This window comes from Gracilinanus agilis, chromosome 2 (genome assembly GCF_016433145.1).
Source record: "Gracilinanus agilis isolate LMUSP501 chromosome 2, AgileGrace, whole genome shotgun sequence".
Taxonomy (NCBI): Eukaryota; Metazoa; Chordata; class Mammalia; order Didelphimorphia; family Didelphidae; genus Gracilinanus; species Gracilinanus agilis.
In genome coordinates, this window is record NC_058131.1 from 322,054,908 (window position 1) to 322,082,529 (window position 27,622).

A 27,622-nucleotide genomic window follows, 5' to 3' on the forward strand; every position below is an offset into this window, starting at 1 on the left:
TAGTTTCTACTTGCTCAATTCTAGCCTTTAGGGATTGATTTTCGGCTATAATCTTTTGGTTTCCGGCCATAATCTTCTGGTAATCGGCCATAATCTTTTGGTTTTCGGCCATAATCTTCTTGTTTTCGGCCATAATCTTCTGGTATTCCTTTTCAATCTGGTCATTTCTTGTGTTCAATTTGCTTATCAGTTCATTTGGTTTCTGAGCCTCGCTTTCCAGTTGCAAGATTCTACCTTTTAAGCTGTTATTTTCTTGCCAGATCTCTTCCATTTTCCTCAGAATCTCAGATTTGAACTCTTCCATAGCTTGTGAGGAGTTTTCCTTATTTGGGGAGGGTCTGGATGGTTGTTTGTTATCCTCCTCTGTTTGCTCGGTTGTCTGGATTTTCTCTGTGTAGAAGCTGTCGAGTGTTAAAGACTTCTTTTTTTTGTTATTATTCTTTCTCTTCTGAATTTCCTGTGACTGATTAGCCATCATTAGCCCAGCAGCTTCTCAGGTTTATCCTCGCTCTCTGTGTCTGTCTGAGATGTATTGGCTCCTGAGGTCTGAGTTCTAGTTTTTTCCAAGGTCAAGCCCCCTGGTGGATTCCCTTGCTTGATCCTCTGCAGGAGGTTCCTTTACAAGTCTCAGGGAGCTACTTCCACAGTCGTATACCCGTCTGCACTGGTTCCCCACTTAGGCTTTAGTTCCTGGCTGTGTTTGCCTCCACCCACGCCTCTGCTCAGCCGGCACCCACGCCTCTGCTCAGCGGGCGTGCGCCCAGCGTCCACTCTCTGCTCCCGCATGCTCAGATTTCGCGTGCGTTCTTGACTTAATGGGGTCCTAAGTCTTGCTGCTCTCAGGAACAGGTCCCGGAGCTGCCGATGACTCGATGGGTGCCCCAAACTTGCTCTATTTCTTTTTAGCTGGGTTCGGAGCTATAGGTGAGTGTGGAGGGGGTGGGGGTGGGGCGGTTGCTCAGCTCACGATTGAGTGAGAGCCCTTTTTAGCCTGGAACTGTCTCGATTCCACATACCTTCCACGCTGTGCCCTGTTGTGGGATTCCTCCGTTCGTCTGGACTTGTTTTTATGTCCCCTTGAGGAGTTTTGTGTGTTTCGGTCAGGAGAGGTTAAGAGCTGCTTCTTACTCTGCCGCCATCTTAACCCGGAACTCTCTTAATTGGTTTTTGAAGTCTGTTTTGAGATCTTCCAGACTCTGTGTCCATTCGATATTTTTATTTTGGACTTGTCTTGTATTTTCTTTGCTTTCGCTGTTCCCTTCTATGTCTGTACCTTACTCTTTGTCTCTATAAAAACTTTTAGAGTTAGGCGCTTTTTTGGTTATTTGCTCATTTTCCCTATCTAATTATTGGTAGGCTCTGTTTTCTGGGAAGTTGAGGTACCCTTTTAAACTTCAGTCCTTCCTTGATGCTATTTTTGGGATATTTTCTGGGTTGTTACTAGTTTACCAGATGGTCTGAGGACTGAGAGCTCTGATAGTCCCCTCCCAGTGCTGATTCAATTGACCTGTGAGATGTTGCTAGCTTAAAGACTTTCCTCAGGCTTGGGTGTAAGCTTTTGTTCTCAGTCTGAATTTGATCTGGTCAGGATGCTGATAAAATTCTAGTGTAGGCTTAAGCTCAAGTTTTTTTGCTTTAAGGTGTTCTTGATTCAATCAGGCACACCCTTGATTCTCCTGTCCTGGAGCTCTACTCTTTGTTTTGGGCAAAAAGATCCCTAGGAGGCTTCCCCTGAGAATTGTGTCCTCATTCCAAGCTCAGACTGGGGATTCCTGGATTCATCTGGACCCATGAGGATTGGGCCCCCTTGAGCCCAGATTGCCCTGGACTGAGACTCCAGACTTCTCCATAGGTTTGAAATTTCAAAGGGTATGAATTGACTTGGACCATTATTTGCCCCAGGATCTGAGTCTACCCACCAGTTAGGACTTAAACTCAGAACCTGTGAGAGCAGATAAGGGTGTGGGGTGGGGTGTGGTTTGCTCTTGGTTTGCTCTTTACTCAATAGCCTCCTGTTAGCTTTGCTCCCCTCTCACCTCAGTTCCCCAGATGGTCTCTGCCTACCTTTTGTGTTTTTCTTCCTTTTTGAGGGTTGTTTCACTCTGTTTCCTTGTTTGTTTTTTCACTCCTTTATTTATTTTGTGGCTATATTTTACTCTTGGTCAGAGAGGATTTTCATGGCAAAACTGCGCAGCTCTTCTAGTTACTCCTCCATCTTGTCTCTACCCCTTATGTTCACACTGAATGGTCCTATTCTTTCTTTGATCCTTTCTCTTTTAACCAATATTGATTCTAAATTTAAAAAAAAATCAATTTTGTCTTTCTTTTCTTTTCTTTTCTTTTCTTTTCTTTTCTTTTCTTTTCTTTACCAGCTTAGGTCATCCTGTTCTTTAATACTCCCACTACCATTATAGGACTATGCTGTACTTTTTTTTTTCATCCTTTGTTAGGAGATCTGGGTTTAAGTCTTGTATGTTGGACTATATTACCTCAGAGGTCAGAACTAGGATAATGGGTGGAATTGGAGAAACATATTTTGACTCAGCATAAATAATACTTTTCTAATAATTAGACCATTTTAGAAGTGGGATTAACTGCCTCAAAAAAGAGTGAGCTCCTTGCCTTTGGAGATTTGACTTCTCATCGAGTTGTTGTAGAAGTAAGGTGGGTTCTTTTATTGAGTGAACAATTAAATGTAGAGATGACCTATATGGCCTCTTCCAAACAGAGGATTCTTTTATAGTTAGAGGATGGGAACTACTTCACCTCATTGATCTTCAGTTTCTTCATCTACAAAATAAAGGGATTGGACTAGATGACCTCTAAGGGCTTTTTTTCATAGCTATATTTAATATTTTGTGAGTCTAAGTAAAACATAGCTCTTAGGTTATTGACACTTGTAACCATAATGATATTACAGTTGTTATATTCCATTTCTAAATTCTTTATACTTCTTTGCTTAACATTTTTTACTATTTAAACAGGTGTTTACATTGATCTTCCCTTTGAATTCAATCCTATAGCTCATTTATAACCCTGCTTTGTAGGTCTAAACTATTGGGATTATATAATTTCTAAACTTATGAATTTGTGTTTATCCATTTTTCTATACCTTTCCACTTAATTTTTGGAGCTAGAAATGTCAATGGATTTTGCAGTGATTTGTTTATAATGATATAGTTCAAAAAATCATTAAGCATATTAACTCCAAAATAGCAGTTCCATAGAAGAGCCAGGGATACCATACCTATCACCTCCTTGAAGAACTACAATTTGTTTTCTGAATTGAAAATCATCCTTCAGGATTTATGTTATTCCCTATCCAAGATAAAAATTAATCTTTTCCTTGGGTTTTTCCCCTTCCCTTTCCAATAGAAGCCCATGCACTTGTTGGCGTAGGCCCATCATGCCACTCCAAAGTTTGATCAATAGAGTTGCTGCTGAGAAATGCACCAGTAGAACAACCTAATAGTATTGCTTGAATTATGGAATGTGAGAGCTAGAGGAGACCTTAGATTACAGAATATTGGAACATAGGGTCATACAATTTTGAGATAACTAGGCCAACATAAATTTGTAAAGGATTTTTAGAATATAGAATGATAGAGGATACCAAATGTTAGAACATAGGAAAAGTAGTAATTCTACTATCAAACCACAATGCTTATACTTCTATCTAGGGGTGTATGGCCATGATGAAAATGCTAATGTAAAATAAACCCATCAATAAACATTTTATTTTAGTATAGTTAACATGCACAGGCTTTACTCTAGCAGAGGAATGACAGTAGGGGCCAAAATGTGAGGGAAAGAATTGGGCCCACTGGGCTCTATTATTCTTGGGGGCTATCATTCTTTGCCAGTAAGTTAGGTGATTAGGGAGGAACATTCAGCCTTTCAGATCCCTAAGAGACCATTTAGCCCAGCATTTCAGTATTCTTATGACTCTATACCTTCCCTAGACACCTACATTTTACCTAGGGAGTGATTTAGGCATTAGGGAGAAACAAGAATTTTGCATTAACAAAGCAATAGGGAAAGATTTGTGTACCAGTTTCATTAACATCATCATTTTCATAAATATCATGTTGATATTTAACAAAGGCTTCATTGCTTGAAGCTCCATTAGGCAACCAATGATATATTTCAGTTTTATTGATGAGTAAGATGCAAAATTAAATCAAATTTAAACTAGAACTAATATTGCTTTATATTTACCATTCCGCAGTTTTCTTCCTAAGGGCTGCACTATTAGCTTTAACTTCTGTCTTTGATTGAGGTGGGTGGATATTCAGTTACCTTAAAAAAAAGTTCTCATTTCATTCATTTATTTATTTACTTTTACTTTTTTTATTTTTTTTTTTAAATTTTCAATGGTTCCATGATTCATAGTCTTACTTTCCCCTTCACCCCCCCCTTCCAAGCCCTATCCCCCATAGCCGACATGCATTTCCACTGGTTTTAACATGTGTCATCTATCAAGACTTATTTCCATATTATTGATAGTTACATTGGTGTGGTCCTTTCGAGTCTACATCCCCAATCATGTCTTCATCAACCCATGTGTTCAAGCAATTGTTTTTCTTCTCTGTTTCCACTCCTGTAGTTCTTCCTCTGAATGTGGGTAGTGTTCTTTTCCATAAGTCCCTCAGACTTGTGCTGGGTCATTGCATTGCTGCTAGTACAGAAGTCCGTTACATTCTATTTTACTACAGTGTATCAGTCTCTGTGTACAATGTTCTTCCTGCTCCCTTCACTCTGCATCAATTCCTGGAAGTCTCTCCAGTTCGCCTGGAACTCCTCCAGTTTATTATTCCTTTTAGCACAATAGTATTCCATCACCAGCATATACCACAATTTGTTTAGCCATTCCCCAATTGAAGGGCATACCCTCATTTTCCAGTTTTTTGCTACCATAAAAAGCATGGCTATAAATATTTTTATACAAGTCTTTTTATCTATGATCTCTTTGGGGTACAAACCCAGCAATGGTATGGCTGGATCAAAGGGCAGCCATTCTTTTAGCAGTCTTTGGGCATAATTCCAAATTGCCATCCAGAATGGTTGGATCAGTTCACAACTCCACGAGCAGTGCATTAATGTCCCAATTTTGCCACATCCCCTCCAACATTCAGTACTCTCCCCTGTTGTCATTTTAGCTCATCTGAGAGGTGTGTAGTGATACCTCAGAGTTGTTTTGATTTGCATTTCTCTAAATATTAGAGATTTAGAACATTTTCTCATGTTCTTATTGATAGTTTTGATTTCTTTATCTGAAAATTGCCTATTCATGTCCCTTGCCCATTTATCAATTGAGGAATGGCTTGATTTTTTTATACAATTGATTTGGCTCCTTGTATATTTGAGTAATTAGACCTCTGTCAGAATTTTTTGTTATAAAGATTTTTTCCCAGTTGTTTCCCTTCTGATTTTGGTTGTATTGTTTTTGTTTGTACAAAACCTTTTTAATTTAATATAATCAAAATTATTTATTTTACATTTTGTAATTTTTTCCAACTCTTGCTTGGTTTTAAAATATTTCCTTTCCCAGAGATCTGACAAGTATACTATTCTGTGTTCACTTAATTTACTTATAGTTTCCTTCTTTATATTCAAGTCATTCACCCATTCTGAATTTATCTTGCTGTAGGGTGTGAGATGTTGATCTAAACCTAATCTCTCCCATATTGTTTTCCAATTTTCTCAGCAGTTTTTGTCAAATAGTGGATTTTTGTCCCAAAAGTTAGTCTCTTTGGGTTTATCATATACTGTCTTGCTAATGTCACTTACCCCAAGTCTTTTCCTCTGATCCTCACTTCTGTCTCTTAGCCAGTACCATACTATTTTGATGACTGCTGCTTTATAGTATAGTTTAATATCTGGTACTGCTAGGCCACTTTCCTTCATTTTTTTTCATTATTTCCCTTGATATTCTTGATCTTTTGTTCTTCCAAATGAACTTTGTTATAGTTTTTTCTAATTCAGTAAAAAAGTTTTTTGGTAGTTTGATAGGTATGGCACTAAATAAGTAAATTAAATTGGGTAGAATGGCCATTTTTATTATGTTAGCTCATCCTACCCATGAGTAATCAATGTTTTTCCAATTGTTCAGATCTAATTTTAATTGTTTGGAAAGTGTTTTATAGTTGTGTTCATATAGAATTTCTGTGTTTGTTTTGGTAGATAGATTCCTAAGTACTTTATATTGTCTAGGGTGATTTTAAATGGTGTTTCTCTTTCTACCTCTTGCTGCTGTGATGTGTTGGAAATATATAGAAATGCTGATGATTTGTGTGCATTTATTTTGTATCCTGCAACTTTGCTAAAGTTGTTGATTATTACTACAAGGTTCTTAGTTGATTCTCTAGGATTTTTTAAGTAGACCATCATATCATCTGCAAAGAGTGATAGCTTAGTCTCCTCATTGCCTATTTTAATACCTTCAATTTCTTTTTCTTCTCTAATTGCTACTGCTAGTGTTTCTGGTACAATGTTAAATAATACAGGTGAAAATGGGCATCCTTGTTTCATGCCTGATCTTATTGGGAAGGCTTCTAATTTATCCCTATTGCACATGATGCTTTTTGATGGTTTTAGATATATACTGTTTATTATTTTTAGGAAAGGTCCTTCTATTCCTATACTTTCTAGTGTTTTCAATAGGAATGAGTGTTGTATTTTGTCAAAGGCTTTTTCAGCATCTATTGAGATAATCATGTGATTTTTTTGTTGGTTAGACTGTTGATATGGTCAATTATGTGGATGGTTTTCCTAATGTTGAACCAACCTTGCATTCCTGGTATAAATCCCACCTGATCATGGTGGATGATCTTCTTAATTACTTGCTGGAGTCTCTTTGCTAGTATTCTATTTAAGATTTTTACATCTATGTTCATTAGGGAGATTGGTCTGTAGTTTTCTTTCTCTGTTTTTGATCTACCTGACTTTGGAATCAACACCATATTTGTGCCATAGAAGGAATTTGGTAGGACTCCTTCTTTGCTTATTATATCAAATAATTTGTATAGTATTGGGATTAGTTGTTCTTTGAATGTTTGATAGAATTCACTTGTGAATCCATCAGGCCCTGGCAATTTTTTTCTTAGGAAGTTCTTTGATGGCTTGTTCAATTTCTTTTTCTGATATTGGATTATTTAAGTGTTTTATTTCTTTTGCTGTTATTCTAAGCAATTTATATTTTTGTAAATATTCATCCATATCACCTAGATTGCTATATTTATTGTCATATAATTGGGCAAAATAGTTTTTAATGATTGCCTTAATTTCCTCTTCTTTAGAGGTGAGGTCTCCCTTTTCATCTTTGATACTGTTAATTTGGTTTTCTTCTTTCCTTTTTTTATTAGGTTGACCAGTACTTTGTCTATTTTATCTGTTTTTTTTTTCAAAATACCAGCTTCTAGTCTTATTAATTCAATAGTTCTTTTATTTTTTATTTTATTAATTTCTCCTTTGATTTTTAATATTTCTAATTTGGTTTTCATCTGGGGATTTTTAATATGTTCATTTTCTAGTTTTTTAAGTTGCCCAATTCATTAATCTCTGCCCTCCCTAATTTGTTAATATGTGTACTCGATGATATAAATTTTCCCCTTAGAACTGCTTTGGCTGTATCCCATAGGTTTTGGTAAGAAGTCTCATCATTGTCATTGTCTTCAATGAAATTATTGTTTCTATGATTTGTTCTTTCACTAACTTATTTTGGAGAATCATATTATCTAATTTCCAATTTGTTTTTAGTTTGCCTCTCCATGTATACTAATAACTTTTTAATGCATTATCATATGATGAGGTTGTATTTATTATTTCTGCTTTTTTGCATTTGTTTGCCATGTTTCTGTGCCCTAGTACATGGTCTATCTTTGTGAATGTTCCATGTGCTGCTAAAAAGAAGGTGTATTCCTTTTCTTCCCTATCTATTTTTCTCCATATATTGATTAACTCTAATTTTTCTAGGATTTTATTTACCTCTTATCTCTTTCTTATTTATTTTTTGGTATGATTTATCTAGATCTGATAGGGGAAGGTTGAGCTCACCCACTAGTATAGTTTTGCTATCTGTTTTGTCTTCGCAGCTCTCACATTCTTTACTTGTAAAATAAGGAGGTTGGATTAGATCAGTGATGGGGAACCTTTTAGAGCCTGATTGCCCAAATTGCAGTCCTCATACCCCCTCTGGTATGTGTGCCATAGGTTCTCCAACATGGGGCTAGATGATTTCCCTCAAAATCCTCTAGCTCTAACGTTTGTGCTCCTATGAGTTGAGGACCAAATTTAAATGCAGATTGCCATTTACTAGCTATATGAGATTAGACAAACTACCTTTCTAAATCAACATTTCGTTTTTCTTTCATTATTTTTAAAACCCTTACTTTCTGTCTTAGTACCAGTTCCAAGACAGAAGAGTGACTAGCAAGAGCAAGTGCTAGGTAATTAGGGTTAAGTAACTTGTCCAGGGTCACATAGCTAGGAAATATCTGAGGCTAGATATGAACTCAAGTCCTCATGACTCCAGACCTGGCACTACCTAGTGCTACCTAGCTGCCCTAGAAACTCCATTTCTTGATATTTGAAATGGGTATCTCTCTCCCTACCCTGCCTAGCTCACAGGATTGTCATGAGAATTAAATGAAATAATGGATATGAAAGTGCTTAGTAGTCATAAAGCGTTATATAAATGTTAGCTATTATTATTGTATATAGGATCATTACTTTAGGTTTCACTGCTAATCGCTGGCTTAAATTTTTAACCAAGATCATCAAGTTATTCAGGCCATTCATGCTGATCCTCAAATTCAGCTTTCATTTCCTAGAAAAAGTTATTCTTTTTATAGTGTCTCAAACACTGACTCAGCAGTTTTGCCACTGGAGTCCTTTTGTCAGGGAAGCATAATGGAAAGTGCCCCTGACTGATCCAGGAAATATGATTCTTTCCCAACTAACTTTGTAATATTGAACAAGTCACTTCTCTTTTTTGGACCTTTGTTTTCTCATTTATAAAAGGAGGAGACTGGATTAGATAATCTCTAAAGTATTCCTTCCAGCTCTAACATTCATTAATTCCTAAAGTTTCAGTTCTCTAAACTAGTCACTTTCTTTAACATGCAACCCCTAGACTCTTTTTTTCTCTTCTTCCATTACTCTTCAACTTCTAAGCATTTTCTAATGGTTGTGACCTGTATTTTTCATCAAGATAGTGCTTTCTTTACTGCCTTTTAGGTCTCTCACAGGAATTTAATACACTATACCTCTCTACTCTTATCCTCTTAATACCTCTCTACTCTTATCCTCTTAGTACCATCATAGAATCATAGATTTAGAGTTAGGAGGAAGTTTAGAAGCCATCCAATCCAATCTTTTCCTTTACAAATTAAGAAACTGTTCTGTGGAGGTTCAACATAGTTTATGTGAAGAGTGAGAAAGGGAAAAATAATGTGATTCTTTGCTGAAGTGAGGGTTCAAGTAAAGTGAGATAACATGAACTTATAATGAATCCAGTCAGCACAATTGTGAAACCTCCTCCTACACATTGGTTTAGTTGCTTTGGAGGAGTGGAAGAGGTAGATGGTGAGAATAATCCAGGGCTGAGAATTACCTTGGGATTGAGCAAGAGATGAGCCACATTAGAATAAGGGGTAAAGGATTCAAGAATACAGGGCAATGTAATGTTGAGTTAACTAAATATATTATGGCCTAGGAGGGGTGAACTATAAAGGAGAGATGGAATGATAGGTTACTGTAAGTGGAACAGTTGTAGGTTATGGTGAGATCTAATGTGAGGCAATTTATCCCTACGTATGGTAGAAGTGGAGTGGAGTCTTGTATTTAAGGAAGTTGAAGAATTGGGAGCTTAAAGAGTTTGAGGAAACGTCTGTGTGGATATTAAAATCCCCTAGTAGGAGAGCAGGAGTTAAGAGGGAAAGACAGTGATCTTGGTCCTAAAGTCCTTGAGAAAGAATGGAGAATGGCCACAAAATCAGTATACTAGATAATAATTAAATGTGTATGTATGTGCACATATGCATAAGTGTATGTATAATTCAGTTTGAAAAGAAATGATTTAAAAAAAACTAGCTAGGTTAATAAAAGTCTCAATGTGTTTTGAATTCAACATAGTTTTGAAAGTTAATTTTATTTTTTAAATCACTTAAAGTTATTTTCTGAATTAACTCTTTAAACTCATCATTTTTGAACTTGATGGGTGCTTTTTAATTCTCTTTTTTAAAATTTAAAACTTTATGCTTATCTTTTCATTTAGGCAGCTCTTAGTTCTGTCTCTGGCAGTACCATGTTGGTGCTAGAGCAAGTCATTTCCCTTCCCTTGGCCAGTTTCTTGGACTTTAACATATATAAACAAACATCTTTTTTCACAAGCACTAATTTTTCTCTCAAGTACAAATAATGCAATAGTTGTAATTGCTGTATATTTCATAGCAATTTTGGAAAACTATCATTTTTACTCATTTAAATCTCACGAAAGCAAATTTGAACTTCTAATAGCTCAAAATGACAATATGTACTTTAGAAAGATTTTTAAAAATAGAAATAATTGAAAAGTATGAAGTTGTAAATGAGACTACATAATAAACATGGTTTTGAACAAGATTATAAAGACTATAAAAACAAGGATGAATGTATATTTGTAATTCTTATTATTGGAGAACTACCTTAAAGAAGGAAGGCTGGTGAACCACAAAGTAATAAATGTAGAAGAATATTTAAGTATATAGTTTGTTTTCAGGCAAGAGAATGGGTAGCAATCTCCTTTTGATGCTAATATTTCATTTGACAGACTAGTTCATTGTCTTGAAGTTTCCTTTTAGCAGAATATTAGACCTGAAAGGAGAGCTAGAGATAGTTCTGTATTTTTATTTAAAGATGAGGAAATAGGTCATGGAGGGAAAATGTCTTACTACAGTTTCTAAAAATGTTACAGCCAGAGACAGAACTGGAATCCAGGTCTCAATTCCAAGTCCAGTACTGTTCCTGTCAACACTCAAAGGCAGATTTTCCCATAACTTCTCTCATACCTTATATTGATGAGGAGTTCTGCAATCTTTTTGCTCAAAAAAATTTTTTTTCATGAATTAAATAAACATCAACACATGCACATTTCTATATATAAATCATACAAAAGAATTATATATGAAACTGTGAACTTACTGTTTTAAAATGCATACTAAATTTAATATGATAGTAACAAAACTATTCATGTCAGATTATTAAATTCCTTCTCTTCTCTTTGGTGTATTTTAAAATATTTCTCTAAAAAAAGATATCTTTCTTTATAATGAATATATATAATTAATGAAAACAAATAAAGACATTGGCTATATCCAGAAATTTATAACTCATTCCACACCTTTAGTCTATTACCTCTCTGCCAAGGGGCAGGAAGCATGTTTTCATAATCAGTCTTCTGAATTCATAATTGGCTACTACACTGATCAGAGTTCTACAGCCTTCAAAGTTGTTTTTCTCTTATAATTATTGCATTGATTTTGTAAATCTATCTCCCATTTTTGCTCACTTCTCTTTGCATTCATTCTTATAAGGTTTCTTAGAATCTTTTTTATTCATTGTTTCTTATAGCACCACAACAATCTGTTACATTTATATACTTGAAACAGCCATTTCCTAATTGAGAGGTACTCTTTTTGTTTTCAGATTTTTGTTTCAACAATAAGTTCTGATGCAAATACTTTTGAACAAATATAGGTCCTTTCCTTTCCTAAAAGTTATTCCTGGTAATGATATCGCTGAGTCAGAGTGCATGCATAGTTTAGTGATGTGCGGGGATATAGTTTCATTTAAAACATTTTTATTTATATATTTTGGACATTCATTTTTAAAAATTTTGAGTTCCAAATTCTCTCCTTTGTTCCTACTCTTCCCCTCCCATTATGAATGCAAGCATGTGATATCAATTTTCCACGTGAAGTCATGCAAAAATATTTCCATATTAACCATATTACAAAAAAAAATTAAAGGTAAGAAATGTAAGGAATAAAAAAGGAGGCATCAGTCTGTATGCAGTTTATCACTTTTCTCTGTAGGTATATAACATTTTTCATCACGGGTTCATTGGAATTGTCTTGGATCATTGTCTTTATCAGAGTAGCTAAGTATTTTACGAGTTGATCACCTTACAATATTGCTGGGGACTTCTAGATCTGCTCAGTTCACTTTGCATCAGTTCACATAAATCTTCCTAGGTTTTTCTAAAACCATCTTGCTTGTAATTTCTTATAGTACAGTAATATCACATTCATATACTGCAAGTTTTTCAGTAATTCTTTAACTGATGGGACCACAAAAAGAGCGGCTATAGGCATTTTTGTGCAAATAGATTTTCTCTTTTCTTTGATCTCTGGGATTCAAACCTAGAAGGGGCATTGCTGGGTCAAAGGATATGTGTAGTTTTATAGCCCGTTAGCTACAGTATCAAATTGTTCTCCAGAATGGTTGCATCAATTAACAACTCTACTAACAGTGCATTAGTGTCCCAATTTTTCCACATCCCCTTTAGCATTTGTCATTTTTCTTTTCTATCATGTTAGTCAATCTAATAGGTGTGAGCACCTCAGAATAGTTTTAATTTGCATTTCTGTAATCAGTAGTGTATAGAGCATTTTTTCAGGTTACTATTGATAGCTTTGATTTCTTCTTTTGAAAACTGCCTCATCATTGCCTTTGACCATTTATCAATTGGGGAATGATTCTTATTTTTATAAGCTTTGGCTCATTTCCCTATATATTTGAGAAATGTAGCCTTTGTCAGAGAAACTTACTGTGTAAATCCTGCCCCTCCCCCACCTCCAGTTTTCTGCCTTCCTTCTAATTTTGATTTTGTTTGTGTTTTTTAATTACATGGAATCAAAATTATCCAGTTTACTTTCCATAATTCTAATCCTTGTTTGGTTATATAAACACTTCCCATATTTTCCCTCTACTCAGTAAACGCCAGTGGTTCCCAGTTACCTACTGTGTTTTGGGGGAGAGGGGCATATGAGAAGAAGCATCTAGTACTGGAGAGGATGGCCAGTTTTCTGGTGGGAGCCAAGTCTCTCAGTGCCAGAATGAAGGAACTTGAGGGGAAAAAAAAAAGATGAAGGATTAAGAGATAACCTATTTGGCATTCAAAATCTTTTATAACCTTGTTGTGCTCCATGTCTTCCTTCCCCAATCTTTTAAACTTATTCTGCTTCCCCCTCCATTCTCACCCATCCCATGTACTCTTTGAGCCAGAGACACTGGCTGCTTTCCTATTCTACACATAAGACATCTTATCTCTCGAATCTGGACATTTTTATTGAGTATCCTCCATACCTGGAAGGCTCTCCCTCCATCACTGCCTTTTAGCTTCCCTGGTTTCCTTCAAGTCCCAACTAAAATCCTATCTTTTACAGGAAGCCTTTTCTTATCCCTCTTAATTCTAATACCTATCCTCTGTTGATTACTTAGTATTTATTCTGTATATAGAGCATTTGTATGTAATTGTTTACATAATATCTCCCTCTTTGAACTGAGAATCAGTCCATTTTTTCCAAGACTATTAAACTGATGAAAAAATATTTAAAAAATTTTCCATACAGATAGCAGACAGTAGTACAGACATTCCCAAAGTTTCTTGGTTCATGATGTTTTAATAATTGTTTCATTGTGTTCCTAGGCCAGAAGAAATGACTAACAATTCCATTTATTAAGGAGTTAGGTGTAAAAACAAAAGCATTTACCTCCTACCAACTTAGTATTTATTTTAAAAAAGAGTAGACATAAATTGAAACCAAATAGTTAACTGTCATGGCCAACTTAGAAGCAAACAAAAAACAAAAAACATTTTTTAAACATTCAAGAATATCATTGAAAGGAATATAGTTTGAACTAATGTTGAAAGCTCTGAATTACCTCAGGCTAATAGTTGGAGGAATGTCAGACAAATTTCCAAGGTTTACCTTGAAAACTTAAAAATATCCTATGGTTTCCTTGGATTTGCTGCAGAGCCCCAGGGTACCACAGAGTAGTACCATTTGAAAACTTAGGAGTGAGCAGAGAACCAACCTTGAAGCTAGAAGAACCTGTGTTTAATGTTCACCTTTGATGTATCGGTGTGTGTGAAGATGGATAAATCACTTACCTCTCAGTCCTCTGGGCAACTCTAAGACTCTTAAGTTGCAGAATAGGTGCTGACTTGCACTGATAGAGGGGGAGTGTTCAAGTAAAGACAGTAGATCCTATTCCTCTAAATTCCTCAGTGAGATATGACAATTACATCCATGGTTATTTTAAAATTTCAACTTTCTCAATGAATAGATACATTTACATTTGAAAATTAGGGATAGGTAGAGAAGATTAAAATGCTAACTAAAAACATTTGTGCCTTTTGACTATTGATACAATAATCATCTTAAAGCCTTACCCTCGTATACTGCCTTTTTCATGAAGTCTTTCCTTATGATTCAATCTCGAAAACATCTCTCCATCTTCTGATCTCCAAAGCACATTAAAGTATAATAAGTGCATAAGTGGAGTGTAATATTACTATCATATTTTTCTTATTTATCCTAGTATCTAACAAAGATTAAGCTGCACATAACAGGCAGCTAATAAATGTTTACTGAATGAATGAATTCTGTTCTCAAGATCATAGTGTTTAGAACTGAAATTTTTTCACATCTCACCTCTCATTCCTTTCTCCCCATGAAAAAAGAAAAGGAAAAAAAAACCCTTGTAGAAAGAAGTTTGTGTAAGACTAGCAAAACAAATTCCCATATTGGCCATGTCCAAAAAGGTGTTATATGGACTGCTATTTTGAGCAGTTTGTTGGTGAAAAGGGAAAAGATATAGGATAATATCTTGAGGGAGGGGGTCAAATGAAAGGTTGTTGTTTTTGTTTTTTGTTTGTTTGTTTTTTTTTAAATAAAGGAAAGGTGGGCAGATTTTCTAGCAGAAGGGAAGGAACTAGTAATTAAGTAGGAGGAAGGGAGAAAGAAAACAAGACAATGATCGAAGGGCCTACCTCCCAAAGTTGTAGGAAAGGATTGGTAGTGAGATTTAAAGTAGAAGAATCTGCCTTGGACTTTTTATTTTCATTTAATTAATTAAATATTTTTATCTTTATTTTCTTCCAATAACAAATTTACACATGTTTTCCAAAGTTATATGATTCATGTTGTCTCCCCTGTTTCCTTCCCCCTCCTGGAGTTGACAAGCAATTCTGTGTTATACATATATTTTAAAAAAATTTTTTTTTTTTTAATTTTAAACCCTTAACTTCTGTGTATTGACTCATAGGTGGAAGAGTGGTAAGGGTAGGCAATGGGGGTGAAGTGACTTGCCCAGGGTCACACAGCTGGGAAGTGTCTGAGACCGGATTTGAACCTAGGACCTCCCGTCTCTAGGCCTGGCTCTCAATCCACTGAGCTACCCAGCTGCCCCTGTGTTATACATATATTAAGGAATCTGCCTTGGAGAGAAGGGTCACCTCTTAATCAGAGACTGGAATGGAAAAGAGAATAGTGGAATACCAGTGACAGATTGGGAGAAGTAGAGTAAGAGAAGAGGGAACTCTTACTAAATATATTTTGAAGCAAGATCCTCTTTGAAAAGGAAGAGTATGATGGTTTGTGAGGCTTGAGGAGAGAGGCTTTGGTATAATTACTGTTGGAAATACAATATAGTCAAATACAGTACAGGAAAGTAAAGGATTGCCTCAGAGCACTGAATGCTCAGTTGAAAATAGAGAGCACGTTTGTAGTGGGCCCTGTAAAAGTGGTTGCCAGTTTTCCCCAATACAGTAGGAGTGGAGAGGATAGGATTAGGTAGGAGGGTAGTGAAAAATTGGGGTTTGGCAAGGCATGAGTGAGGATATAAAATAGGGGCTGAGCATTTTGAAAGTAGAGGGTATTTTAAAGTTGGTTAGGCAGAGGATCAAGACCAGGAGGTAGGGACACTGAAGATAGAGTTAAAATAAAATGTGAGATTGCTGAGTGATGGCAGATGAGAGAGATTGGAAAGCAAGGACAGATATGACTATACTCCTTTTCCAGTGTTTTAGGGTAGAGGGGCATATACAAAGAAGCATCTAGTACTAAAGAGGATAGCCAGGTTGTGTCTTCTGGTTGGAGTCAGGTCTCTTAAGTGCCATGAGGAAAAAAAGAGGAAGGACTAAAGAGATATCTGGATAGAATGGAGTCCAGAGGTCCCAAGGGACTGGGCAAGAATATCTGGAAAGGGACTTGAGAGAAAGTCTGGGGTGAATTTGGATGAGAGAACATTCCTCTTTGTATCCTTGTGTTTCCTAACCTCTACCTCAGTGGTTCCCAAAGGTTTTTGGCCTACCACCCCCTTTCCAGAAAAAAATATTACTTAGCCCCTTGGAAATTAATTTTTAAAAAATTTTAATAGCAATTAATAGGAAAGATAAATGCACCTGTGGCCATCACTGCCCCCCTGGATCACTGCAGCACCCACCAGGGGGTGGTGGTGCCCACTTTGGGAATCATTGCTCTCCTTTATCAGATTGTAAACTCCTTGAGGGATGGTTATTCATTTACTTTTATTCTTAAATCTTTAGTTTTAGGCACAGTGCCTTGCAAATGGCAAGGCTTAGTAAATGGTTGTTCAATTGAATTACATTGAAGAGATTCAAGTTAGATTCTGGCTTTCTGGTTTATTTGCTTTTCTTTTGCTAAATGATAGTGTTGTGGGGGGCTTGAGGTGAACCCCTGAGGTTCAGGATGGGTACCTTTGCAAGGATGCAAGACTCTATAACTTAGCTTAGAAATAAAAAGAGAAATTTATTAATTTGGAATTTATATTGAAGTGGCTGGGAGGACAGCTTAGATGGAAAAAATGGCCTCCTAGAGGGGATATGTTCTGTGTCTTTTATACTCTTACAAAAACAGGGATAATAATGTGACCAGAAATGGAGTTAGGTTAGGCAGGAGTGAGGGGGATGTTTATCTGACAGGGGTTTGTGTCCTAAAGACACAGAGGGTGACCCTCATCAGTTAGGGGGCAAGTAGATGTCTTAGATACAACCCAATGGTATCAAAGCATATCCTGCAGGTGTATCTTTGTGTCCCTCTTGAAATCTAGGGGAAAATTCCAAGGGGAATAATTTTCTCAGGGGTCCTTCTTTTCATGAGCATTCGATGTTCAGGTTCACCCTTTCCTCAACTCTAACAAGAACGCAAGGAAGAAAAGGAATTTTCCTGCTTGTAGTTTGACCTGAAGCACTTCCATAATTTGAGGTGCAAAGGGAAATCCAGAGTCCCATGCCAGTTGCATTTAACAGCTGGAAGAAAATGACATGTGTTTCTCTTGTTTTCCTGGTTTCTTCCAGATTAATAACCTATAGTCCATTGGATACAAAATAAAATAATTGAAAATGCAATAAATTATAAATGCCATGAGGTTGATGCTTATAAAATGTATAACATATGTCTTGTTTTGTTATGCCTTTTAAGTTAATGTAATTTATTTTAAAAGTGTGATTCTGTTTTCTCTCTTTTTCAATTTCAGATGGTTGAAGAAGCAGCATAGAATAGTAGGAAGATTATTAGTCCAAGAGTTTAGAGATGTAATTTCAAGTCCTAGTTCTTCCATTTAATAGCTATGTCCTTGATATACTTGGTGTATATAGTCTCCAGAGGCCTTAGTTTTCTCACCTGTAAAATGAGAGAATTGGACTAGATTACCTCTAAGGTTCTTTCTAGCTCTAAATCTGTTACCTTGTGATCTATGAAATGAGGATATAAACTAAATATTCCTCCTCGCTTTAATTTTCTATGTTGCAAATTTGTGTGAAAATAGAATGTAAGAGCAGAGAGGGACCTTTGAACATAGAATTTTTGAACATAGATCATTAGAATTAGAAGGTAATGTTAGGAAATAAAATGTTGAAGCTGCCATTAGACTACCTTGGGAGAACGTTGAACTCAAAAGATATATAAAGCACTAAACTGGAATTTCAGAAACATGAAGAATGACAAATGGTATAATTTCCATGTAGTGTAATTTCAGTCTGAACAGAGAAAATAGAAGGATAGGTAGAAAGGATTTTCTAACATTTAATACTATAACAGAGAACTTAGAATGTTAGAGCTGGAAGAGACAGGTAGCTTCTAGTTTTATCTTTTTATAAATTGAGGTCAGAGGGGAAATGACTTACATGAGGTTATAAAACTAGCTAGTTATGGAATTCAACAAGTATTAATCCTGTGCCTTCAATGCTATAGTACCAAAAAAAGCGGGATGAGACATACTGAGAGAAAGAATATAATCAGGTTTTAAAAGGTTATATCTTCTTGATCCTCAAGACAAAAACAACTCTTGTAGGTGAAAGTATATTGGTATTCAAATTTTCCATGGCTAGATTTATTTGAACCTTCATTTGTAACTAAAGGTTTCGGGAATAGAACAACAGTAATAGCCTAATTTTTTTTTTTTGTCATTTCTATTTCTTTCAGTTTCCCTTTGGTCGTCGCTTGCCCTGTGACATCTACTGGCATGGAGTTTCCTTTCATGATAGTGACATACTCTCAGGTCAAGTGAACAAGTTCCCAGGTACCAACTTGCATTGCTATTCTTAAAGAGGTTTCTTAGGTGTATCAACAAAAACATGGCAGGTTTCTAAACTCAAACTTGTGGATTCTTAAATGAAATTCATTGATGAATTCTATCTTGGAAAAGAAATGGACTTAATAGAATTAGGATACAAACATAAGCTTTCATAGATCAGAAGCTCAAAAACATAAAAAGATGAATGGTATTGGCATAATTTTACTGTGAACATAAAGGATATAAAAGTCAAAGGACTAATTGATCAATAATTTGTTGTTTCTCCTACTAGATATTGTGTTAAGTACCAGGTATATACATACACATGAAAATATTTGCACACACACATACAAATACACACATATATAGGTTCATCCAAAGATGGAAGATAAGATAAGATGCTGGGGGTATGATGGGTATACTAAAAAAGCACCCCTAGAAAAGATGGTACTTGAACTGAGTCTTAAAAGAAACCAGGGATTCTACAAGGTAGAGGTTAGGAAGGAACACATTCTAGGAATGGGGGACAAGCAGAGTAAAGGCATATATAGATAGGAGATGGAAGATGGAATGCTGTATATGAAGAATAGAAAAGGACTATCGTATGATTGGAATAGAATGGAATAATGGGTTAAAAGATAGGAAAGGCCAGGTTAACAAGAATGTTAAATGTCAAACTAAGGGATTTATATTTGATCCTTGAGGTGATGGAAAGCTATCGAATCTATTGAGCAGAGAAGTAACATGGTCAGACTTATGCATATTAGGTTGATCACTTTGCCAGGTATGGAAAAGATGGATAGGAGTGAGAAGAGACTTAAGGGAGGCAACTTAATTAGGAGGCTAGCTGATGAAGGCCTGAACTAAAATGATGTCTGTGAGTGAAGAGAAGGGAATGGGTGAAAGAGATATTCTAAAATAGAGGTTCATAATCTTTTTTGTGTTATGGATCCCCTCTGACAATCTGATGTTACCTGCGGTTCCCTTCTCAGAATAATGCTTCCATTTATTTATTTATTTGTTTGTTTGTTTTAACCCCTTACCTTCCGTCTTAGAATCAATACTGTTTATTGAGTCCAAGGCAGAAGAGCAGTAAGGGATAGGCAATGGGGGTGAAGTGACTTGCCCAGGGTCACACAGCTAGGAAGTATCTGAGGTCAGATTTGAACCTAGGACTTCCTGTCTCTAGGCCTGGCTCTCAATCCACTGAGCCACCCAGCTGCCCCCAGAATAATGCTTTTAAATGAAGAAAACATATAGAAATACAAAGAAAACCAATTTATGGGTATTTAGTAGATTATTAAAAAATAGGTCTACATATCTCAGATTAAGAATCCCTATTCTAGAGGAAGAAATTACAAGATTGGTAACTGGTGGAATCAGGGAAAACATTAATATTGTGATTTTAGTTGACTAAAAGGAAAGAAGTACCCTTGACAACAGTGGTAGGGAAGTTTAGAAAAGGAATGAATTTGGGGGAAAAGAGATTTTATTTTCTAGACATATTGAGCTTAATTTGTCTATGGAGATATCCAGTTTGAAACGTCCAGTAAGTCAGTTGGTATTGTGGGACAAGAACTTAGAAGGCAGATTAGAGCTAGACAAGGAAAATTTTGGAATCATCTGTATAGAGATGATAATAGAATTTGTGAGAGCTGTTAAGATCAGTAAATGAGAGTATGAAGAAAAAGAAGACCTAAGACAGAACTTTGGTGGGGGCACCTACAGTTAGTGGAAGTTACATGAAGATCAAGCAGAGAGGGCCGAGAAGTAGCAGTCAGACAGGTAAAAGAAGCAAGGCAGAGCAGTGATTTTAAAAAAATCAGAAAAAATTATTGATAGTGTCAGATGCTACAAAGAGGTTGAGAAAAGACTATTAGATTTGACTTTTAAAAGATCTCTGGTAACTTGGGAGAAAATAGTGTCAGCTGAATAATGAAATTAGAAGTCAGATTAAAGAGGGTTTAGAAGAGAATGAGAGAAGAGGAAGTGGAGGCACCAATTCTAGATGGCCTTTTTTATGACTTTAGCTGAGACTGCAGAGGAGAGATAATAAGAAAATAGTCAGAGGGCATGGTAGGATCTAATGAGGCTTTTAGTGATGGGGAAATTTGAATGAATTGGTGGAAGGAAGGAACCAGTAAGTCAATAGGAACAGATACAATGTGAGAGAGAGAGAGAATGATAAAATGGGGTAATCTGCTAGAAAACAAAGAACAGATAGAAATCTAGGGTACTTATAGGGTGGCTGGAATTGGTAAAGAAAAGGGATAGTTAATCAAAGACTAGAGTGACAGAGAAGATAATGAAGAAAGAGATGTCAGAGGAGTGTAAGATGAAGAAGTGAGAAGAGCACTTTCATTTGGCCTCATATTTTTTCCAGTAAAGAGATGAAGTCCTCAGCCTAGACCAGTGATAGTGAACCTTTTAGAGACCAAGTGCCCAAACTGCAACCCTCATGCTGCATGTGACTCCCCTGCTTTACCCCAGACAGGAGAGGGAAGGAGTGCTCCCATTGAGCTGCTGGGCAGAGGGATGTGAGAAACATCCTCAGACATGCGTGGAGAGGGGGAAGGGAGTAGCCCCCTTGGGCACGTGCACCATAGGTTTGCCAACACCAAAGACCATCGGGAGGCAAGGCCTAACTGAGGGGGCTGGAGTAGGGAGAGGTGTGAGAGACTTGAGAGAAGAGATTTGGAACAGCTACTTTGGTAGTGGGATAGGCAGTTATTTAGAGATGCTTATATATGCTTTGTTACATAAAGGGCCCAGTTGAGATTAGTTAGCATAAATTTTCAGAGGACCCAGCCAGCCTGCTTTTGTTACTTTTTACTGTTCTGTTTAGCAGTAAAGGAGCCTGAGAGGAGAAGTAAATCAGGGTTGGGGTTTGGTAAGGTGTGATAAGCAATAGGACAAGAACAAAGGATTCAAGAGTAGAAGATAGTGTAGAGTTGAATTAACTCAATAAAGGCTTGAGCCTGAGAAGAGACTAGAGTATACTATCCCAAAAGATGTGGTTTACAGGCCTAGAGACAGGAAGTCCTAGGTTCAAACCCGGCCTCAGCCCCTTCCCAGCTGTGTGACCCTGGGCAAGTCACTTGACCCCCATTGCCCACCCTTACCAATCTTCCACCTATGAGACAATACACCGAAGTACAAGGGTTTAAAAAAAAAAAAAAGGATGTGGTTTGGATTAGAATGATAGAACAGATAGATTGGAAGTCATGAATAAAGAATATGCTTGATAGAAATAAGGCACAGGGAAATATGAAAAGATAAAAAAACTATAAGATAAAAGAAATGTGCAATTCTTTAAAACAGAAGGGCAGGGATTAGTTTGAAGGGACCTTAGAGGTCATTATTCCAAGCTTGTCATTTGAAAGATAAGGAAACTGAGCCCTTAGAAAAGGATAAGTGAAGTTTTATATGGGTAGTAAGTATAAGGATTTTAACCCAGGACCTCTAAATTCTAAATCTTGAAACTTTTCTACCTGACTGCCAGTAGCTGTGAGGTTAAGAGCAAGTCACTTAACTTTTCTGAGTCCTTTAATTTATTTTCTATATTGATCAAATTTTCCTTATGGTCAAATATAGTACCCAGCTATTTATTGTATGAGTCAAACAAAATAGTTTATGTAAGGTGCTTTGCAAACTTGACAGTGATATACAAACTTCAGCTTTTGATATCCCATTCTCTTTTTTTGTCATAGTGATTTACATACATATTTTTCCCTGATAAGATCACAATTTATTTGAGAGCAACAGATGTATCTTTTCCCCTAGTGTCTTGTACCTAGCAAATACTTAGAGTGGCTATTGACATAATGGAAAGAGTGCTGGTCAGGAAAGATTCAAGTTTAAATCATTCAGTTTTTTGAGCCTCATTTCTCTCATCTGTAGAGACAATAACATCTTATTAGCAATCTTACTGGCTTGTGAGGATTCTTATGGGGAAAACCAGGGGAGATAACTTAAATATTATATGTGGGTTCAGAAGGGTGTGCAGGAGAAAGGAATGACAAAAGATGGGGACTTAACAAGTTAGGGAAACTGGGTTTAACTGTTAAGGAAAAATGTCTGTTGACAGAAGTGACAGTTAGGCCTGTCACCCTGCTCCACATAGACAAGGGGCCTGTGAAAACCAGCAAGCAAATGACAAGTGGGTTTGTAACAAATTTAATTAAGGGAACTATGGTCTAAAGGATAGGAATAGGGATTTCTATACTTCCAGACTATGGGCAAACCACAGGGACAGGGGAGGGACTTATCTACACTGAACTGAGACCTAAAGCAGGACAGGGCCCAAAGAATAGCAGGACTGAAGGTGGGTATCCTGACCCACTCCATCCATGCTGCAGCTCTTCCAGGACCACTAGCTGTACTCTTTCAGGTGGGTAGATTCTGGGAGCTAACCCAACCCAAGTTAACTTGCAACTCAGGTTGGAATTAATAGTTTCTACCAAAAATCTCCCACAAGTAGATGACAGTCTTCCTTCTGTGGATATCAGGAAATCTGAGTGCAAACTCCTTTTCCTCTGAGGTCTCCCAGGATCAGTTGCAACTTGTCCCAACCACCATGAAGTCCATCTCAGAGAGAGAGGCCACGCTTCCTGCTTCCTCATTCCATTTAGAATTCTCCAGCCCTGCTTGCTAGATCTCCTAAATAATAATTAAGTAAACTTCCTCACAACAGGATCAAACAAGAAAATATCTATAAAGTGTTTTGTGAACCTTAAAGTATATACAAATTTTATTATTATTACCATCATTATTAATTTTTGTTGAATTTTTAGTTTATTCTAGCTAGAAAGATCACAACCTCTCCTAGCCTCAGTTTTATCATCTGTAAACAGAGGAGCTTAGACTATCTGCTAATAAAATCCTCCCAGTTCTAATATTCTGATTCTATATCTCTTTCATTCATGATATAATGTTGGATCATTATTATACTGCTATTAGCCAAAAAAGGATTTTGAGATTTTTAACAGAACATCAAGTTGGGAATCATAAATTAAACTGGCAAGGTGGCTCAATGGGACAAACTGACCACAGAACTTTAATTTTGTTTAATTCACTCTTAACAGTGCCCTCTTTTGAGCTCCTGAAACTGTCTGTTGTTTCTTGAAATTTTTGTTTTAATTGGGAGGGAAATGGAAGTAGTTGTCCACTGACCTGGACTCTAGCCTCTTACAAAATCTCAATATAGTGTCCTCAGTGAGTTATTGAAGAATTCATGCTAAGAGTTCAGCTTATTATAGCCATCCTATCTTTTTAAGCTCCTTGATTTTTTACTTAATCATTTTGAAATGTCTTCTAAACAAGAGCTAAGAATTAATCTTTGCTCTTCAGATTGATTGCTTTGGTTTGTTATGCTACATAAGTCAAGAAGTTCCATATGTTAAAAACTTTATCCACTTAATTCACTCTTTGTTCCCAGGGCTTAGAAACTAATTGTGTGACTTTTGGGCAAATAATTTCAACTCTGTGGACCTTAGTTTCCTCATCTATAAAGAGAGATGATTGGAATTGATGATCTCTATGACATCTATGATGTCATTTCCACTCTAAACTTCTGATTTATATTATAAGACTTTGTTCACATTTCCAACATGGCAGCATACTGTAATGGAAAGAATGTTGGATTTGGAGTCGAGAGAGAGGCCTGGATCTAGTACCAGGTCCCACACTTAGTAGTTTTTCAATGATGGGTAGTCACAGAGGCAGTTAGGTGGCTCAGTAGATAGAGCACCAGACCTGGTGACAGGAAAACCTGGGTTCAAATCTGATCTCAGACACTTCCTAGCTGTATAATGCTGGGCAGGTCACTTAACCTCAGTTGCCTGGCTCTTACCACTCTTCTGCCTTGGAACTGAAAGACAGAAGGTAAGAATTAAAAAAAAAAATGATGGACAGTCACGTAATCTCTCTGAAACTTAGTTTCCTTATTTGTTACATAAGAATAATGTTATATTGTATATTTATATCACAGGATCCTTGTGGGGATTGAATAAAATAAATTGTCTAAATCACTCTATACATCTTATGTTAATGTTAATCCTTTCTGTAGAGGCATTGTGGCTTAATGGCTAGAGGACTAGCATCAAAATGAGGTAAGTTAATGTTTAAGTCCCACCTGTGGCCTACACTGGCTTTATGGGCCTGGCTAAGTTCTTTTGTTTGTTCATTCATTTGTTTGTCCCTCCCTTTTGTCCTCTCTCCCTTCCTCCCTTCTTTCATCCCTTTCTTCCTAACAATTCTAAGACAGAAGAGTGGACAAAGGACTAAGCAAATTGGATTAAGTGACATGCCCAGTGTCACACATTCTAGGAAGTATCTGAGGTCAGATTTGAACCCAGGTCCTCTCAACTCCACTCTATTCAGAATAAATTGCCAAGAATCAATGTGAGGGAGTTTCCTTTCCTAGAAAGTTTCCTATACAAATGAAGTCATAAATCTAGTCCTTATTCCTGTTATTTTATTCTATATTTCTTCTTTGTCTAATAAGTCTAGGAAAAATTTAATGTAGACTCTATTTGGAATTTATGACAATCCTGACTTGCTTAGGTGAATTTACCTTTTAAATTTAATTATCTTTTGAAATAACTCTGAGTCTATAAAGTTCTTTTTGGTCACACATTTTGTTCACAATATTTTCCCATATCCCATCTAAGATACAAGATGGAATTATTCAAAATAGGTTAGTGTATCTTATATGCCATTTAGTATTTCCAGTACTAACTCAGGAAATGCAATTAATGCAAGTTACTTAAATAGCTATGTTCTATGAATAGTTATTACTTTCAATTCAGTGACTGTTTATTAAGCATGAGTTATGTGCAAAACACTGTCCTAGGTATTGGAAAAAATACAAAAATGAGTAAATCACAGTTTAAGCCATCCTATGAGTCCCAGCTTATAGTATGTTAAGGGATATAGGACATAGACAAACCAAATATAATAACAGGGCATGATAAATGCACAAGAGTGATATAAATGAAGTGTTACTTATGGTCAAAAGAAGGGAAATATCATTTTTGATTGAGGGAAATCAGGGAAGATTTCTTGAGGGATTTGGTATTTGAAAACTCAGTGGGTAGAGATATTGGGGGAGGGAGGTGTAGATTTTAGTCCAAGGTAGATAATTTTAGAAATCTAACCCTTAGTTATATCCCCAACTCTTACCAATGGTGGCGAACTGCTTCCTTACATTTTTCACCCCTGGTGGGTGGTGAATGGTGGTAAGTGCTCATGTATCCTAAATACTGCTGGGCCTTGCTGTTCACTCTGCCACTGAACCTTTAGGACCTCCCTTCCTTCTCCTCTGTATAGGTCATCTCCCTCAATGATAATGTTAGCTCCTTGAGAACAAGAATTGCATTCTTTTTAGTTCCTTAACATTTATCACAGTACTTAGTATTCATAATAAGCACATAATAAATACTTTTACATTTATTTGTCTCCAACTGAATAATCCTATGGGCATTTTGAATTTAACATTTCCAAACAACTCATTTTCTCTTTCCTCAAACCCTTCAAAGTCTCTCTATTCCTATTAAGGACACCCCTTATATACTTGGAATCACCCTCAACTCTTCATTCTTCCTCATCCCACAATAGTTAGTCTTGTTGACTCTACCTTTACAATATATCTCCTATCCACTTTATTCTCTCCACTCATACAGCTACTGTCCTAGCTCAGCCCCTTGTCATGTCTTGCCTGGACTATTGCAGTAGTATCCTAATTGGTCCCCCTGCCTCCAGACTCTCTTTTCATCAATCCATTCTCCACATAGCTTCCAAATTGATATTCTTTTTTTTTTTTCCGTACCTTCTGTCTTAGAATCCATACTAAATATTGGTTCTAAGGCAGTAGCATGGTAAGGGATAGGCACTTGGGGTTAAGAAATTGTCCCAGGGACCCATATCTAGGAAGAGTCTGAGGCCAGATTTGAAACCAGGATCTCCCATCTTCAGGTCTAGCTCTCTATCCACCAAATCACCTAGCTTCCCCTCAAATTGATATTCTTAAAAGCATAGATCTGACCATGCACTTCATGCAACTCCAGGATCTTCATTTTGCTTCTAGGATATTCAAGTCCTGTTTTTGGCTTTCCAAACCCTTTGCATCCTGGCACTAGCCTCCCTTTCCAGGCTTATTAAACATTATTTTCTATGTTCCAGTCAAACTAGCCTATTTGGCACTCTCTATACACACTATTCCATCTCCTGTCTCTGTACTTTTGTCCATAATACCCTCCTCCTTATGGCTGCAGCTCAGCTCTTCTGGCTTACTTCAAAGCTTGACTCAAATGCCACATCCTACTTGAGGCTCATTCTGAGCCCACCAGTTGCTAGCACCCTCCTTACAGCAATTTGTGCTAAATTTTTAATATTCTCATTATTTCCAATAGAATTTAAACTTTCGAGTAAAGGGACTGTTTTATTTTTGTCTTTGTATTTCCAGTGTTTAGTGTAGTGCCTGCAGAGTGTAAGTGCTTAATAAATGCTTGTCAAAATAAATAAATGAAACTCTTCATTCTAGTAGTTGGATGATTACAGAGCTAAGTACAAATCTTGCTTTAACATTAGACATTTAAAAAAAACTCTTACCTTCTGTCTTAGAATCAATATTACATATTGGTTCCAAGGAAGAAGAATGGTAAGGGCTAGGCAATGGGTGTTAAATGACTTGACCAGAGTGACAAAGCTAGGAAGTATTTAAGACCATATTTGTACCTAGGACCTTATATCCCTAGGCCTGACTTTCAATCCACTAAGCCACCTTGATGTTCCCATTAGCTATTAATTTTTATGAGATGAGAAAGGTACTTTTATTTTCTTTAGTTTTCCATGACTTACTTAGTCTTTGTAAGCAATGTTATCATCAAATTTGATATTTTCTTAACTCTATTTGAAAAATAATGTTGGTGGGCATAGTATTAATACATAGTATTAATAGATTCTAAGATGGAAGGTGAGAATTTTTAAAAAAAGAAAACATGTTGGGTGGAGAACTTAATAGGGTAAGTCACAGAACACT

The 27,622-nt window shown here is 36.5% G+C and overlaps 1 protein-coding gene across 1 annotated transcript in view; it reads left to right on the forward strand.

Moving 5' to 3' along the window:
- TTLL11 (tubulin tyrosine ligase like 11) overlaps nt 1-27,622 on the forward strand; it is a 276,026-nt gene that overhangs the window by 26,608 nt on the left and 221,796 nt on the right. Inside the window, 1 exon segment of the mRNA XM_044664257.1 lies at nt 18,492-18,588. Within this exon segment, the coding sequence (XP_044520192.1) occupies nt 18,492-18,588 (97 nt within the window).